At 26.1% G+C, this 17,794-nt stretch overlaps 1 protein-coding gene and 1 long non-coding RNA gene across 2 annotated transcripts; one reads left to right on the top strand and one right to left on the bottom strand.

Annotated features, from left to right (window-relative positions):
• The first annotated feature begins 200 nt into the window (after window positions 1–200).
• Window positions 201–944, top strand: LOC135925375 (uncharacterized). Its single transcript, XR_010571629.1, has 4 exons — window positions 201–262; window positions 302–377; window positions 465–666; window positions 877–944. It is a non-coding gene; the product is annotated as an uncharacterized LOC135925375 (long non-coding RNA).
• Window positions 945–2,047: 1,103 nt separating this feature from the next.
• LOC135925086 (enolase-like) lies at window positions 2,048–14,726 on the bottom strand. Its single transcript, XM_065460250.1, has 11 exons — window positions 14,569–14,726; window positions 14,375–14,529; window positions 13,965–14,334; window positions 13,865–13,921; window positions 13,678–13,823; window positions 13,491–13,636; window positions 13,418–13,447; window positions 13,289–13,375; window positions 13,141–13,249; window positions 12,945–13,101; window positions 2,048–2,440 (listed from the first exon to the last, which is right to left on the bottom strand). The coding sequence occupies exons 1-10, from the start codon at window positions 14,651–14,653 to the stop codon at window positions 12,985–12,987; spliced, it is 1,302 nt and encodes a 433-aa protein (XP_065316322.1). The 5' UTR covers window positions 14,654–14,726; the 3' UTR covers window positions 2,048–2,440; window positions 12,945–12,984.
• Window positions 14,727–17,794: the final 3,068 nt, after the last annotated feature.

Raw genomic sequence — 17,794 nt, 5'->3', positions numbered from 1 at the left:
TTTATAATAGTCAATAAAATGAATGTATAAATAATATCATAAAAGAAATTCAATTACCTAAGAAATTAAATAAAATAGGGAGTCCTTTAGGATTTATAATATTGGATTCACAAAAAAGTACATTGACTTTATTTATTGTTAATAGTATATTATATAGAAAAGGCATACAAATCAAAAGAAAATCATATAGATAAAAAGTTAAAATTTCAACAAGACCTTAATTCCCAAAACTTTGTTGACCCAAAAATAGTTGATACCAAAGGTAAATTGTTGATAAAGATAAATTTTTAAACTTTTTTAGATTATAAAAAATCTTCTTTACACCTTTTGAAGGATCTTCAAGTGGACTTAGTAGACTTTGTATACTCAGACTCAAAGTTCAAAAATTGTAATTTTATAATTATATACAGTTAATCGTAATTCTTAAATATCATGATTAATTTAATTTTTTTAAATATTTAAAGCCATAGATGACCCACTCGTTAAAATCATTCAACATACATTTAAACATTTTTATAATCCAACTACCAATATTTGGAGGAAATATCATGCTACTCGCTTAAATTTAGCGTCAGCAAAAAATAAAGTCTCTCAAAATATAGGAAGGGTGCTAACTACTCCATCACGATTGGAAACAATTGAGCTAGATGGGAATTGTTTTTACCGGTAATTTAAAAATAATTTTGGTTGTATTTTTTTTACTAATATACATATAATATGGTTTTGTTTCTTTCTTTACTTTAAATTTTAATGATTATATCCTATATTAATTCATAATATTATTTTTTTAAAACTTTGATAGGTTTTTAAAACATTGATAGGTTTTTAGAAACAGTAACATAATTAAATTTTTTTTAAAATAATTTGATGTATAAGTATGGAGATAACAGGAAAACAAGACTCCTATGGTTTGATTAGATCACATATGATCTTGCTTATGCTGCAAAAAATAATGATAAAAAATATATTAGATTATACTCAAGGTCAAAATACGTGTGAAGATGATGTGCAACAGTATATAATAGAAAAGGCAAGTAAGAATGGTGAATGGGCAACGGATATTGAATTGCAAAGTGTTGCCACACTTCTCAATACCCCGATATTGGTGTATGCTAGGTATGAAGCTTCATTTTGCTGGCAAATGTATCCACCATTTAAATATGATAATGGAAATATAAAAAAATTTGACCAAAACTTATATTAACAATTCTGAATCCCATTTTGTAAATGTTATTGATTTTGAAAATTAATTACAAATGTTGATATTTTATATTTTTTACCAAAAGTATTTTAGTTGATTGTATTTGTCTTGTTTTTATGCATATTTTTTTTTTATTTATCCTATTTTAACATATAATAACTATATAAAAAATTTAGTATATAACATAAATATCATTTTTTTAAATTGCCACTAAATAAGTTTTAATAAAGTGTTAACACTGTCGGGGGAGGGGGGGGGGGTATATTATTTTTATGTTTTTTTTTAAATTTTTTATTTTTGCCTATAAATTTTTTATGTTAAAATAGAGGAATTATTAATTGCGCATATTTAAGAGAATTTTGCATACAAATTTAATTTTTTTGTGGTAAAATATAGGAATTATTAATTCCGCATATTTTAGGTGAATTTCGCCTACAAATTTAATTTTTTTTGTGGTAAAATATTTATGTTATTTTTATGAGATTTTGCATACAAATTTAGTTTTTTTTGTGGTAAAATATTTAAGTTATTTTTAGGAGAATTTTGCCTACAAATTTAATTTTTTATTTAAATCTAATTTTTATTAATTTTACATTAGGGATAAAATAGACCCCACCTTTGAAGTTTAAGTGATTTTTAACATTTCTAGTGAAGGGTTAAATCGAAATATAGTATTAAATGACGCAATTAAATATAGTATTATAATTTATACACGAAATATGGTATTAAATAAATTTTATTCATTAAATTGAAATATATTATTGAAGTTAATACAATCATTTATAAAATGATTAAAAATGTCCAATCATAAATTTTTAAAATTAAATTAATTTAGGTAAATTAATTAAGAACATTATGGGAGCTCATTAAGAGAAATTTATTTTTAAAACTCTATTTAAAAAAATAATATCAAAAGATATAATTTATAAATTTCAACAAATTCAATAAAAAAAATTATATAAAAAATGAGTAATTGTTTGTAAATTTGAAGCTTGCTAGGGATTGTTGTGTGTCAATTTTATAGAATAAGTCATCACAAGGTAAGATCTTTAATGTTTCCAAGTAACCTTTAAAATAAAACATACATTATAATTTATAAATTTCAACATAAATTCAATAAAAAAAATTATATAAAAAATGAGCAATTGTTTGTAGATTTGAAGCTTGTTAGGGATTGTTGTGTGTTAATTTTATAGAATAAGTCATCACAAGGTAAGAACTTTTATGTTCCCAGGTAACCTTTAAAATAAGACATACAATATAATTTATAAATTTCAACATAAATTCAATAAAAAAATTTATATAAAAAATGAGTAATAGTTTGTAAATTTGAAGCACAAGGTAAGATATATTCTTTACTCAATTATTCTAAATTTCCTAATTCATAGCCATCTTAAGATTTATGTAATTTAAATTTTTATATTGCTTTATAGTTTACTAAATATTGGGAAATAAGTAAGGTATTACTATGGTAGTACTTTTTGGTGACATTCTAAAATCTGATATATAAAGATTTATGTATTTTAAAAAGGTATTACTATGGTAGTACTTTTTGGTGACATTCTAAAATCTGATATATAAAGATTTATGTATTTTAAATTTTTATATTGCTTTATAGTTTACTAAATATTGGGAAATAAGTAAGGTATTACTATGGTAGTACTTTTTGGTGACATTCTAAAATCTGATATATAAAGATTTATGTATTTAAAATTTTTATATTGCTTTATAGTTTACTAAATTTCTTCCACGATATTATTTATACATCCATTTTATTATAAATACAAATTTTAAATGATTCGTTAAATTTTCGTAACTTTTTTATCGATTCGGAAAATGCGTATAAATAAGAAAAAATATAACTTTTATTTCTTGCTAATACGCCATTTGGCGTAAGTCTATCATCTCCCTTTTACAATAAGAATTTTACAGTCCATTCAACTTTTTCCTCTAACTTTAATTTATGTACCATAGCCGTAATACTTTTCATTCTATACTACCTTACATAAAACATAAACCAAAAATAAAGATGTTTTCTATAACCCTAATTCATTACATAAAAACATACAAGAAAAATGTTTTTATCTTTCTCGCCATAAGCCAACCACCGCAATTTCAACTTTTTATTTATCTCTGACAGCCGTAATATTAAAATTACTTTATCATACTATTACCATGTAAATCATTATCCATATTACCCTCTGATAAGAAATAAAAACATATCCTCCTAAGTTCTCGTTTATTCCTTATTTTTAAGTTTTTATTAGTCAATCAATACCAAACAAAAATTCTTTATTCCAATGTTAAGAAAATTGTTACAAGTCAAACAATCTCAAAACATAAACCTTTTAATCAACCTGTTTGAACTGACCTATAAAATTTGACCACAAAAACTTGTATCAATTGAACAACATTAAAAAATATGGTCCAATATACTGAACCCTGACACGATATAAACCATTTAATTAGTACCTTTAAGAAAAATTAAAACAAAAAATCGAGTATATCACTTATTCTACCCTAATTTCATGTGATCGTGATAATGGATCACAGTAACCCATTAACAAAATTTCAATTAATTTCGAACCCCGGTTTACTATTACCCGACCTCTTTCCCACTTCTTTCCCCGATTATCGAACAATCTGGCCCAGACCTTCTGGCCCACTGAAAATTTTACATCCACTTGATAATCATTAAGACAACCTAATTTTCTTCGAAAATTATTTCATATTTCTTCATTAAAATAGATACATCTTCACACATTTTATGTAATTCATTACTATCAATAGTAATCATTGGGTTCCCATTAACGCTAATATTGTCCTCAACCATTAATTCCGTGGAATTTACATACCTCTCAGAATTAAGGGTTAAATTCCCTTCTTCTACGGATAAATCCGTCCCTTCTATTTCATAAATTTCTTCCCGAGAATTATATTAGCAATATTTTTGTTTTTAGTCTCATTTAGGGCTGAACCATTAGGTATGGCAAAAATATTCCAATAATTATTGAAAGGACCTAACTTAACAATCCAATCCCACCCCATGATGGTTTCCACCTCCTTCTTCACTACCCATAAATCTAGGAAAAATGTGGTATCATAGAAAATTATTCCCAACTTAGTTTTTTCCCAAAACTACAATTTCAGACCCATCAAATTGTCTGACACACATAGATTCCTTTTCAAGTTTACCCCCAGACCAATACTTATAATAATCTTTTCTAGACATTATTGAAATGCTAGCCCCTGTGTCGAACAACATGTCAATGTCCCTCGAGTCAACTCTTACAGTAACTCTCGGACAAGGACAAAGTTCGAATAATCTCTCAGTCATTAAAATCTCATATGTTTTAATTGACTGATCAATATCTATCTCATTTGAAACATCAGTTTCATGAGAATTCACATTTGAACATAAATTCAACTCGAAATTTAGCGGTTCTTTATATTCATATTCTTTTTAACAATATCATGGGGATATCCTTCCCATTCGAAAGTATTAACATCCTTCTTATCGGAATATTTAACAATACTTTTAGGATATTTCTCCCATCTAAAATTATTAAAATCTTCATTATTTTTATTTTAATCATCAGGATGGAAAAAATTTCTGTTAAAATCACGGATTTTATGAGAATCATATCTCATTTCAATATAGTTATTTAATTTATTACTATTTCTACCTCCCGATCTCCTACCTACTATATGATTACACTTGCAATCATATAGTCAATTTTTGGTACAATTTATGGCTACATGTCCCGGTTTGTTACATTTAAAACACAAACGGGATTTACCATAATTCGATTGTAGAACCTCAAATTTATTCGTGTTGAAACCAGAAACTTTTCTAACATTAGAATTTTCTAGTGTCGATTTTCTTAACGGAAAACCCTCACGAAAATTTTGTTCTTTGACCATAGAGGTCTCTACCTTGTGGCCCCAGCGGGTACATTTCAAATCCTCAAAGATTTTCCTATTCCAGGAAAAACCATTCTTTCCATCGGAGATGTTTTTCCCATTTGACCCCGTCGGACCACATATTTGGCCTTTATTACCAATACAATTCGAAATAACCAATTTATTTATATCCTGATATATAATCTTAATTACTTCTTTTATTTCTTTCAATTCTTGGAGGATAACTACAGATCTCTCCACAATATCCAAACTATCATCGTTATTACATTCCAAAATTTCTACCATTTCTGGTCTGCCGTTCTTGATTTCATTTAAAACCACATTTAAATTACTTTCCAAGATCGAATTTTTTTTCCAACAATCAGCCGACACTGGAGTGTCTCTTTTCCAATTACCATATACTTTGGTCGCAACCAAAGTACATTTCCCAAATAAAAATTTCAAAATAATATAAATTTAATATATAATTACTATTAATCCTAATGTAATTAAATGATGGCCTATATCCAATTCATTAATGTTCTGATACAAGATTTTATAACCCATATCCTTAAAGATGGCAACTTTATTAATAAAAGTAGGCTCAGTATACTTATCGAAATACACCACCATCGCATATTACGAATTTTTACTCTAAAATTAATTTATTACAGAAAATTATTATTATTTTACAAAGATTGCGTGTTAATCGAACTAATCTTAAAATAAATTTTTTAAAACTATTTTTTTTCTTAAAACCATTTTATTAATTAAATTTCTAAAAAAAAAATTTAAGCAACAAAACTGTGATTGCGTTGTGTCCTGAGGAGAGATACACAAAATGTAAAATAAAATATTGTTTTTACCTTATAATAACGAATAACCTTGGTATCAAGAATATCCTGTGTCACGGTCAACAACTGAAAAAATTACTACTAAAAAAACTAAACTAAATAAAAATAACTATCAAAATTAAGCATAAAACGCTAACAAAATACGCAGACAATCCAAACTGGCAAGGATCTAAATATAAAAATAACTTACTGAAATTAAAAAATCGCAAAGAAACGTCAATAATACTAATCTCCCTCAAACTAAAAAATGTGATACTTTATGGTTTTTTTTATATACTTTTATTTCTTTAATATGCATAAAAAATTCATAATAATTTTCATCAGTTTTTCCACAAAAAAAAAGAATGATCATGGTAAAAAAAATATATACAAAAATCAAAGTTGAAATGATTGACATTTCAAATATATAAAAAAAAATATTATAATTTACGACATAGATAAAACAATTTTTTTCGGTTCCAATCTGAACTTAAAATATATAATTTGCAGTGTTATCTATTTAGCGCGTTATTCCATGACTATTTTTTTAAGTATCGATAACTTTAGCGCGCTACTTTTTTTTATAAAAAAAGATAGCGGTAGCTCGTTACTAAATAAATAGCAAAAATTATTATAATAATTTTATAATTAATTCTAAAATCATAATCTTTTTATTTTTTTTTATTTTAAAATTAAAATTTACATTTAAAAATTTTAAATGCAGTAGGGATTGATAATCTAAAATAATTTTGATAAAGATCATATCGACAAAGTAATATCCCTTGAAAATAATGATGATATGGAATTTCCTATCCTGATAAAATTAATATAATCAAAAGATTTTTTAATTACTATTTATTTGATACCCATATAAATTATTATTTTTACCCTTCCCCCACCCCTCATTCCAAAATCAAGACAACCTGTTAAGATAATAAATATTTTCAGTCAAAAGATATTTAAAATACCTTTTATTTGATTCCTATATCAATATTTTGTGTTTATATAAATATTCTTGACTACCTAAGACCTCCCACCTACTTAGAGTATAATTATTACAATCATGAGATATTTTTAGCTTTAATTTGATACACTTATAGATATTTTGTGTTGACAAAAATATTCCTGACTCCCCAAGACGTAAACCCACCCGTTAAGAGGGACTATTATTATAACAATAAAAAAATATTTAAATTTTATTTTATTATTTTAGTCATACTCATCAAGACAAAAAATGAATACTTTCAATTTAAAGATATTTAAATTAGCTTTCATATGATACCCATATCGATATTTTGTATTGATAAAAAAATATTCCTGACCCCCAACCTAGACCGGCCTTCTATAACTGAATTATTATTAAAATAAAAAATATTATAATTACCTTTTATTTGATACCCATATCAAAAAAAAATATTTTTTACAAATACCACCCCCAAACCCACTCCATCCATCTCCCAGACCAAGTCACACCCATCAAGACAAAAAAATGAATACTTTCAATCAAGATATAAATTAGCTTTTATTTGATATAATTTTATCGATATTTTGTGTTGATAAAAATATTTCTGACCCCCAAGACCTAAACCCACCCCTTATGAAGGATTATTATTAGTACAATAAAAAAATATTTAAATTATCTTTTATTTGAAAAAAATTTTTTAAAAAAAGAGCAATTTTTATTTTATAGCCATTTCCGGTTTTTGGAACATATTATTTAATAAAATTTAAATCATGTCATTAGCTTAATTACTTTTTGAGATATTTAAAATTAAATATAGTGTATTTTGGAATTTCCGCGTTTCTAAAGATGGCCATATCTCATGAAGTAAGCTGAGTTGAGAATTAAAATTTTATATTTTTACTAGTTAGTGTATATACTACTATCATACAAATTTTTAAAAAAATCGAAGGGGGTCGGGGTTGAATCTTCAGTGGATTTGATATGGAATGCAACATATACAATGTTAGAGAAGTAAGAAATTTAAAGTGAAGGAAGAATAATTCAATAAGGCATTAACAGGAATTTAGTAAAAATTTATGAAAGTATTGAAAATTTTTTAAAGTTTTTGTATTTGTTTACCTCCATTTGGTTATACAACTTGAAATTAAGAAATTTTTATAAGGATCCAGGTGATCTTGTAAGGAATTTATATGGCTTAGATTAAATATTAGAAATAAGAATTATAATAAAAGAAAAACTAGTTTGAATTTAATTCCAGCTTTATGAGAAAAAGGGGGATATTTCATTTTGATAAAATAGCCATAGGTTGTCTATATATTTTTTTCTTTATATTTAATGATCTATGTCAGAGAAAAGGTTGATGTTATGTTTGAATGATAAGATCATTAATAAACAACAATATATTTGAAGTAAAAATTCCACTCTAGCCTAGTAAATTCCTTAAACATTTACATTGGATTATGCTTGTTAAACAAATATGGCTCATTTTAGTGGGGGAGGGGGGGGGGGTATTATAAATTTTCTTAATACTTATACTTAGTAGTTCTGGGTTTAATTTCATTTTAACTTAAGCTTAATAAAAAAATGAATTGTTTTTTATTTTTAATTTATATTATAATAAAAATTTTGTGCTTTCTATATATCAGAGTTGTTAAAGTAGCGCGCTATCTATTTTGGTAGCTATAGCTAATAGCCGCTACTTTTTTTAAAATTATTTAATTTTTTAGCGCACTACTTTTAAAAAATATAATGAATGTAAATATAAACAAAATTTAAATATAATATCATAATTAATTATAATTTTTATAATTTATTATTTAATTTTGAAATTTAAATATATTTTCAATTTTTAATTTATATTTTCAATCTGTGTTAATAATCTTAAATGGCATCGCCCATGGATATCCAAATCCTTGAAAGTGATTCGGACATAGAAGATTCAATGGAAGAAAATGTACTTAATAGCTCTAATAACGATTTCCCATTCCCTAGATTTGAAAAATTTTTTAAAATAAATATTAAAACAAAATCTGGATTCAAATTCCTGTGCTTAAAATGTAAAAAAAATATATCATCAAATCAATCGAGTAGCTATAACCTGAAGAAACACCTAAAGGTAAATTGTTATTTTTACATTATAATATTATTTATTTTAGACACTTATGAATAAAATAGCAGACAACTTCAAAGTGATGAAAGATGCTCTAATAGTAGAGTTATCAGATATATCTTATGTATGTACACCGGCAGATAGTTGGACACATAACAGAAGGTAAAAACTTATTTATATTTATAAATTGATCTGATTAAATATTTGGGAATGACTAAAATACGCGTCCCCGAAAACTACGCGTCCCCGGTCAAAACGACTTATTTCTATTATTATTAATAGGAAATCTTATTAAGCTTTAAAAGATAAGTTAGAAAATGTTTTTTTTAATTTAAAAAAAATACGGTAACTATATAAAATTTACAAAAATTTATTTTTTTAAAAAATTACGCGTCCCTACGCGTCCCCGGTCAAAATACAGTTTTTTTAAAAAAATCAAAACAGATTCATATTTAGCTCATTAAAAGAATACAGTATATGTAAATATTATTTTTTAAAGTATTTTATAACTTAGTGATTTTTTGAAAAATCACTTTTTTTTTCAAAAACACTACGCGTCCCCGGTCAAAAAACCGTTTTTTTTTAAAAATAAAAGCTGATTCATGTTTAGCTTTTCAAGGAGATTCAGAAAATGGTATTAATAAAAAAAATTTTTTCCAAAAAAATTTTTTTTGGCTAAATTACGCGTCCTTACGCGTCCCCGGTCAAAATACAGTTTTTTTTAAAAAATCAAAACGGATTCATATTTAGCTCATTAAAAGAATACAGAATATGTAAATATTATATATTAAAGTATTTAATAACTTAGTGATTTTTTAAAAAAATACTTTTTTTCGAAAACACTACGCGTCCCCGGTCAAAAAACCGTTTTTTTTAAAAAATAAAAGCAGATTCATGTTTAGCTTTTCAAGGAGATTCAGAAAATGGTATTAATAAAAAAAAATTTTTTTTGGCTAAAGTACGCGTCCCCGGTCAAAATACAGTTTTTTTAAAAAAATCAAAACAGATTCATATTTAGCTCATTTTAAGAATACAGAATATGTAAATATTATTTTTTAAAGTATTTTATAACTTAGTGATTTTTTGAAAAATCTTTTTTTTTTCAAAAACACTACGCGTCCCCGGTCAAAAATATTGAAGTTGATTGTTAGGCCGACTTTGTTTCTGTGGAAGCAGAGATTTGTTAGTAAGTCTATTGTCTCATTTCTTGACTTGGTAATTGAAACCAGGTCATCTGCGTACAAGGTGATTCTTAGATGATTGATATTGTTATTGTTTGATGAAAGATCGACTTTTTGATTTTTTAAAAAAAACTGTATTTTGACCGGGGACGCGTAGTTTAGCCAAAAAAAAATTTTTCGAAAAATTTTTTTTTTTTTAATTTTTTTATTAATACCATTTTCTGAATCTCCTTGAAAAGATAAACATGAATCTGCTTTTATTTTAAAAAGGGGACGCGTAGTGTTTTTGAAAAAAAAAAGTGATTTTTCAAAAAATCACTAAGTTATAAAATACTTTAAAAATAATATTTACATATTCTGTATTCTTTTAATGAGCTAAATATGAATCTGTTTTGATTTTTTTAAAAAAACTGTATTTTGACCGTTGACGCGTAGTTTAGCCAAAAAAAATTTTTTTTTAAATTTTTTTACCATTTTCTGAATCTCCTTGAAAAGCTAAACATGAATCTGCTTTTATTTTTAAAAAAAACGGTTTTTTGACCGGGGACGCGTAGTGTTTTTGAAAAAAAAAGTGTTTTTTGAAAAAATCACTAAGTTATAAAATAGTTTAAAATATAATATTTACATATTCTGTATTCTTTTAATGAGCTAAATATGAATCCGTTTTGATTTTTTTTAAAAAACTATTTTGACCGGGGAGGGGTAGTTTAGCCAAAAAAAATTTTTTCGAAAAATTTTTTTTTTTAATTTTTTTTATTAATATTATTTTCTGAATTTCCTTGAAAAGCTAAACATGAATCTGCTTTTATTTTAAAAAAAAAACGGTTTTTTGACCGGGGACGCGTAGTGTTTTTGAAAAAAAAGTGTTTTTTGAAAAAATCACTAAGTTATAAAATAGTTTAAAATATAATATTTACATATTCTGTATTCTTTTAATGAGCTAAATATGAATCCGTTTTGATTTTTTTAAAAAAACTGTATTTTGACCGGGGACGCGTAGTTTAGCCAAAAAAAAAATTTTTCGAAAAATTTTTTTTATTAATACCATTTTCTGAATTTTCTTGAAAAGCTAAACATGAATCTGCTTTTATTTTTTAAAAAAAACGGTTTTTTGACCGGGGACGCGTAGTGTTTTCGAAAAAAAGTGTTTTTTGAAAAAATCACTAAGTTATAAAATAGTTTAAAATATAATATTTACATATTCTGTATTCTTTTAATGAGCTAAATATGAATCCGTTTTGATTTTTTTAAAAAAACTGTATTTTGACCGGGGACGCGTAGTTTAGCCAAAAAAAAATTTTTTTTTTAATTTTTTTTTTAAATTTTTTTATTAATACTATTTTCTGAATCTCCTTGAAAAGCTAAACATGAATCTGCTTTTATTTTTTAAAAAAAACGGTTTTTTGACCGGGGAGGCGTAGTGTTTTTGAAAAAAAAAAGTGTTTTTTGAAAAAATCACAAGTTATAAAATAGTTTAAAATATAATATTTACATATTCTGTATTCTTTTAATGAGCTAAAAATGAATCCGTTTTGATTTTTTAAAAAAAACTGTATTTTGACCGGGGACGCGTAGTTTATTTTTTAAAAAAATAAATTTTTGTAAATTTTATATAGTTACCGTATTTTTTTTAAATTAAAAAAAACATTTTATAACTTATCTTATAAAGCTTAATAAGATTTCCTATTAATAATAATAGAAATAAGTCGTTTTGACCGGGGACGCGTAGTTTTCGGGGACGCGTATTTTAGTCATTCCCAAATATTTTTAGAGCTTACTTGCCCTCAAGTGCTAGTGTCGAGAGATTATTTAGTAAAGCAAAGCTTATACTTTCTGATCGTCGCTCTAGACTTGGGGATGATAATATTGAAATGATATTATTATTAAAATGCAACAAATTAAAATAAATATTTATTTGTATTGCTTATTTTTTTATAATCTAAATTAACTATATTTTTATATTTATAAATGTTGATTTTTATATATTATTTATTATACATTTACATTATAAGCAAAAAAAAAATAAAAAAAATTTGTTTCATTTGTTTCTAAAATTTTTTTTATAAAAAGTAGCTTAAAACGCGCTACATTTTTTGACAAATAGCGAAAGCGGTAGCGCGCTACTTTTTTTGACAAATAGCTATAGCGGTAGCGCGCTACTTTTAAAAATAGCGTTTAACAACTCTGCTATATATAAACTATAATTGCATAAATTAATTTTTTTTACTTGTGGCTATTTATTTTAAAATAAAATGGTTTTATTTTTAAATGAATGAATTTTTTTTATAGTGCTTATAATTCCACCAGATATTTAAATTAATGTTTAATAATTATTTAAATTTGTAATATTTTTAAAAAAATTTGTATTAAAACATATTTAGATTTTATTCCAATTTTTTTAAAAAAATTCTTTTTTCTTTACTAAGGGAGGCCCCCAAATTTGTAAATCTCTTCCTACCATCTTACTGGTCAGTCTACCCCTGAATCAGACAAGTAAAAGGTCTGGTACCAAAGTCACTTAAATAAATTATGTATGAATTGAAGGAATATATATTATACAACCATAATTATATTCATTTAATATATAATTACACTAATTAATGCTAAAATTTTCAAACAATTGACAAAAAATATTTAAGTCAATAAAGCAAATAGGCAAATAAACTAAAAAATGTAATTGTTTGACTAAAATAATATAAATTACTTATATTTGATTGATTAAAAATTAATTATTTATGATTGATCAATTAACTTTTTTTGATATTTTCTAAAATGCTTTAAGAAATTCTAAATTATTTTTGGCTAAGAGATCCAGCATATTTTGCAGCAGGTCCCAATTCATATTCAATATGAAGTAAGCGATTATATTTACATAATCTCTCTGAACGACAGGGAGCACCACTTTTAATCTAAAAAACATATAAGGCAAGAATTTTGATTTCTAAAACTTTTCCTGTTCCTAATCCTACAACTAAATCTGCAATAAAAGAATCCTCAGTTTCACCACTTCTGTGTGAGACCATAACAGTCCAATTATGCTTTGTCGCCAATTGAGAACTATGACAAAAAGTTTAAATTGATTTAATGTTTAATTACGCTTGAATAGATTCAGTTAATGATCCAATTTGATTTACTTTTAAAAGTAAGCAGTTACATGCTTTATTATCAATAGCATTTTGAATCCTAAAAATAATTAATCATAATTTAAATGAAATTAATATATACCTTGTTGGATTAGTGACTGTAAGGTCATCACTAAAAATTTTTATAAGAACTAATCTTAAATAAAATTATATACCCAACAATAGATATTTTGTCACCAATTTTTTGAAAAAAATGTTGCCAACTAGGCCAATCATCTTGATCAAAAGGATCCTCAATTGAAATAATTGGATAAGTATTTACCATTTCAACATAAAAGTCTGAAAGTTGTTCACCACTAAGCTATATTTAAATATTAAGTATTCAGGTATTTTAAAATATACCCATTTTGATCTATCTGATTTAGGATTTTTAAACTGTAGGTCATATTTTCCATCTTTAAAAAATTCTGAAGCAGCAACATCAAGTGCTATTTTTATCTTGCCTTTATAACCAGCTTGATTTATAGCTTGGGTCAAAATTTCAAGAACTATTGAAAATTTATATCTAATTTTGTAAAATATAATATACCTTCTTTTGCATCATTGACTTCTGGAGCAAAACCCCCTTCATCCCCAACAGCAGTGGCTATATATAATTATTTTATATCAAAAATGAGAATAGACGTTACCAGCAAGCCCATATTTATCTTTTAACAATTTTTTTAATGTGTGATATGTTTCAGTTCCCATTCTCATAGCCTCTCTAAAGTTTGAAGCTCCAACAGGCATAATCATAAATTCTTGCATTGCTAATTGATTTCCTGCATGTGAACCTCCATTAATTACATTAAATGATGGGACTGGAAGTATAAGGTTTTTATTTCCAGATAAATTAGCAATATGTTGATATAAAGGTACCGCTTTTTTAGCAGCACCAGCTTTGCAGCAGGCCATGGATACCCCAAGAATTGCATTTGCACCAAGCTTAGATTTATTTATTGTTCCATCTAGGCTAATCATCAATTTATCAACTTCAGTTTGATTTGAAACATCAACTTTCTAACAATAAAAAATTTGAGTATTATATGGCAAAAATTACTTTTGAAATCAATTCTGGAGAAATGATTTCATTCACATTTTTGATTGCTTTCAAGACTCCTTTTCCACTATGAACTTTAGGATCATTGTCCCTTAATTCCAGAGCTTCGTGAATTCCGGTACTAGCTCCACTTGGAACCATAGAGACAAAACATCCTATGAATATTTTACTAAATATCGAAAAAATACTTTTACCTTGATCTGTTTTTAAATCTACTTCAAGAGTTGGATTTCCCCGACTATCGTAAATTTCCAAAGCTTTGATATTTTCTATAGTCATAATATAAGGGAAACTTGTCTTCAAAGGATTTTTAAAGGTTATTTACGAAAATACCAGTTTTTGCTAAAATCAAATAATTGACATCATGTCACCAGCTATTCTATTATCATCACAAAATGGTATTTTTTTCGAGGAATTATTACATTTTGAAATGATAATTTAACATTCTATAAAAAAGGATGTGGGAATATAATTTTCCCAAAACAAAACGTTTTTGGTTTCAAGCATGTCCCCTTGAAAAATCTATCAAATTTTGGCACTCCCATTGGTGAGGAGTCAGTGAATTCTTTTTTTTAGCGATATGGTCGATATATTTAAAAATTTAAAACGCATTCTTCCTTGTCTTTCGGCTCACAGGGCCTTTTTTTTAATACGGAATTTCTTCAATATCCCTGAAATCCTTTATGCCCTACGATCGAGCCCATTATTTTTAGAGAGGGAGCATTTAGTGAGATTCGAAACCAGAATAAAAGTCATCCTTAGCGACTGCATAAATATCAAATTTAGAGACAGCTTGGCATCAAGCCACACTTCCTTCTTAACATGGCGGCCTTGGTATAAGATCCTCATTGTCGATCTCAATATGTGCCTTCATTGCCAGCCACCTTCAAGCACGTATATTAATTGACAACATTTGTCGGTTTACGATCCTTTTTTGAATACAGCTAAGATAGAATTGGCAAAATCCGTCACAACCTCAACCCTATTTTTGATCTCTGTAAAGCAGAAGGATTGGGATTTACCACTTGTGAAAAACTCATTTGATTACCTTATTTCGAGTCTATTACCATTGGCTAGATCCACATTTATTAAACTTATCAAAGATCGAGGATATGAATTTTTAGATGTTATTCCATCTACCAATCTCAAACTCGAATTGGACAACTATGAGCTCAGCTATGCTTTATGTATCAGGCTCAACATTCCCTTTTCATTACCATATAAATGCAGCAAATATCTTACTGATGATAACAATATGGCGCTGCATCCTTTACATTGCAATCGTAATCCCTGTCAGTAAACTCGACACTTGAAATGCAAACAAATTATATCTCTTACACTTAGGTCAGCTGGTTTTCCTACCTCAATGGAGCCTTCTTGCTTATTTTTCGATAGTAGGCGTCCTGATGGGGTCACACGTATCCCATGGTCTCAAGAAAAGTTTTTAATATGGGATTTCTCTTGTCTGGACACTAACTCCCCCTCTGATTTTAACAAGGACGCTCTGAACAGAGCTCAAAATTTTAAGATCAGCAAATACAGGGCTGATTCCTCAAATTACATATTCATACCCATCATTTGGTGATTTGGCTAAAACTTTTTTAAAGACTTTGGCCGCCTAATCAGAAAAAATTCTGAGGAGCCTCGCGAAGGTTTTTACTTAAGGCAGAGGATCGCTTTAGCCATTCTTAAGGCTATTTATGTTTGTTTTATTAATTCGATCTCTCCTGATGATTAGATGAAGGAGGTTTTGAATAATTTTTGCTGCTTTCGCTTTTAATTATTTATTTTGTATTTTACATTATTTTATGATCTATGCCTCAATGGTTCCATGTCAATTCAGCAAAATTTTTATCGCGAAACACTTTTCGCGAAACTTTTATCGCGAATGTCGTTTATCGCGAATGTCGTTTATCGCGAATGTCGTTTATCGCGAATGAATTTTATAGCGAAACTATTATCACGAATCCACATTAGCGAATTACTTTTCCGCAAAAATAATATAGCGAAACAAATATCGCGAATTTTTTATAGCGAAACTCTTATCGCGAAATCTTTAAAGCGAATACATTAGAGCGAAATTTTTATCGCGTATCAATAATCGCGAAAATTTTATAGCGAGGTTAATATCGCGAAACATAAATCGCGAAGACAATATAGTGAAAAATATTTCGCGAAATATAACGCGGCCTATTATTTTATTTATATTTAATGTTAATAATTTATTTAACAACAAATAAACATATCATATGATATATATATTTTTTATTTATATTAATTATGAAATGAAAAATGGATTTCTTTTATTTGATATTTTTTTAATAAAAAAAATGATATGCTACTACTGTAATATTAATATTTGTTACAATTTATTAGTGATTTTCACACGCCAAAAATTTTAAGCAAAAAATATTTTTTGAAGTTCAAAAAGATTTTTAAACATATTTTGATAAAAATTTTAATATTTTTTGAGGAATTCTTTTGTATTTTATAATAAATAAACAATCTTTTAGGTGAAATCTTTTATAGTTTTTTTTATCATTTTTGTAAAATTATCTATTTTTTAAGTATATTAAAAGAGGTGGGTTTTCTAAATAATATTTTTTAAAAATATTTTTATTTAACTTATTTATGTATATAATCTTTTTAAGGATAATAATTTAATCTGACATTTATATTCGTTATTGAAGATGTTCCTTGGAAAAATGACAATTATCATAATCGGTATTTTTAAACATATTAGATTTTTTTTATGGTAAAATATGTATTTTTAACATGTTAAATTAAAATTTTAATTAAGATGCACCATATAAAGTGACAATTATCATAATCGTTATTTTTAAAGTTTTTTAAATTTTTTTGACGTAAATCGGTTAAAATAAGTATTGTTATAACATGTATTAATAAAACTTCAGTGAAGGTGTACCTTAGATAAGTGACAATTTATTTTGAATTTTTTTGATGCAAATGGGTAAAAATATATATTGTAAACTTGTTAAATTAAAATTTCATGAAGATGTACCACAGAAAAGTGACAATTGTAATAATCGTTATTTTTAAACTTTTTTGAAGTATATGGGCCAAAATAAGTATTGATAACATGTTTAAATAAAACGTCAGTGAAGATGTACCCAAGATAAGTGACAATTGTTATAATCATTTTTAAAGTTTTTTGAATTTTTTTGACGCAAATGGGCAAAAAAAAAATTGCTAACATGTATAAATAAAACTTCAGTGAAGATGTTCCCTAGATAAGTGACAATTGTCATAGTCGTTATTTTTAAAGTTTTTTAAATTTTTCTGAAGCAAATGGGCAAAAATAGAAAATGCTAACATGATAAAATAAAATATCAATGAAGATGTACCATACATAAGTGACAATTGACATAATCGTTGTTTTTGAAGTTTTTTAAAATTTTT

Source organism: Gordionus sp. m RMFG-2023, chromosome 2 (genome assembly GCF_954871325.1).
Source record: "Gordionus sp. m RMFG-2023 chromosome 2, tfGorSpeb1-WG-v2, whole genome shotgun sequence".
Classification (NCBI taxonomy): Eukaryota; Metazoa; Nematomorpha; class Gordioida; order Chordodea; family Parachordodidae; genus Gordionus; species Gordionus sp. m RMFG-2023.
The sequence above is the reverse complement of the archived record's forward strand: the minus strand, read 5'-3'. Positions and strand labels throughout refer to the sequence as shown.

Excerpts from the sequence above, each read along its gene's own strand:
- LOC135925086 (XM_065460250.1), bottom strand. The coding sequence starts at position 14,653 with ATGACTATAGAAAATATCAAAGCTTTGGAAATTTACGATAGTCGGGGA. Across the intron at positions 13,922-13,964 it reads AGATAAATATGGGCTTGCTG|CCACTGCTGTTGGGGATGAA; the intron begins GTAACGTCTATT and ends AATTATATATAG. Across the intron at positions 13,637-13,677 it reads AATCAGATAGATCAAAATGG|CTTAGTGGTGAACAACTTTC; the intron begins GTATATTTTAAA and ends ATTTAAATATAG.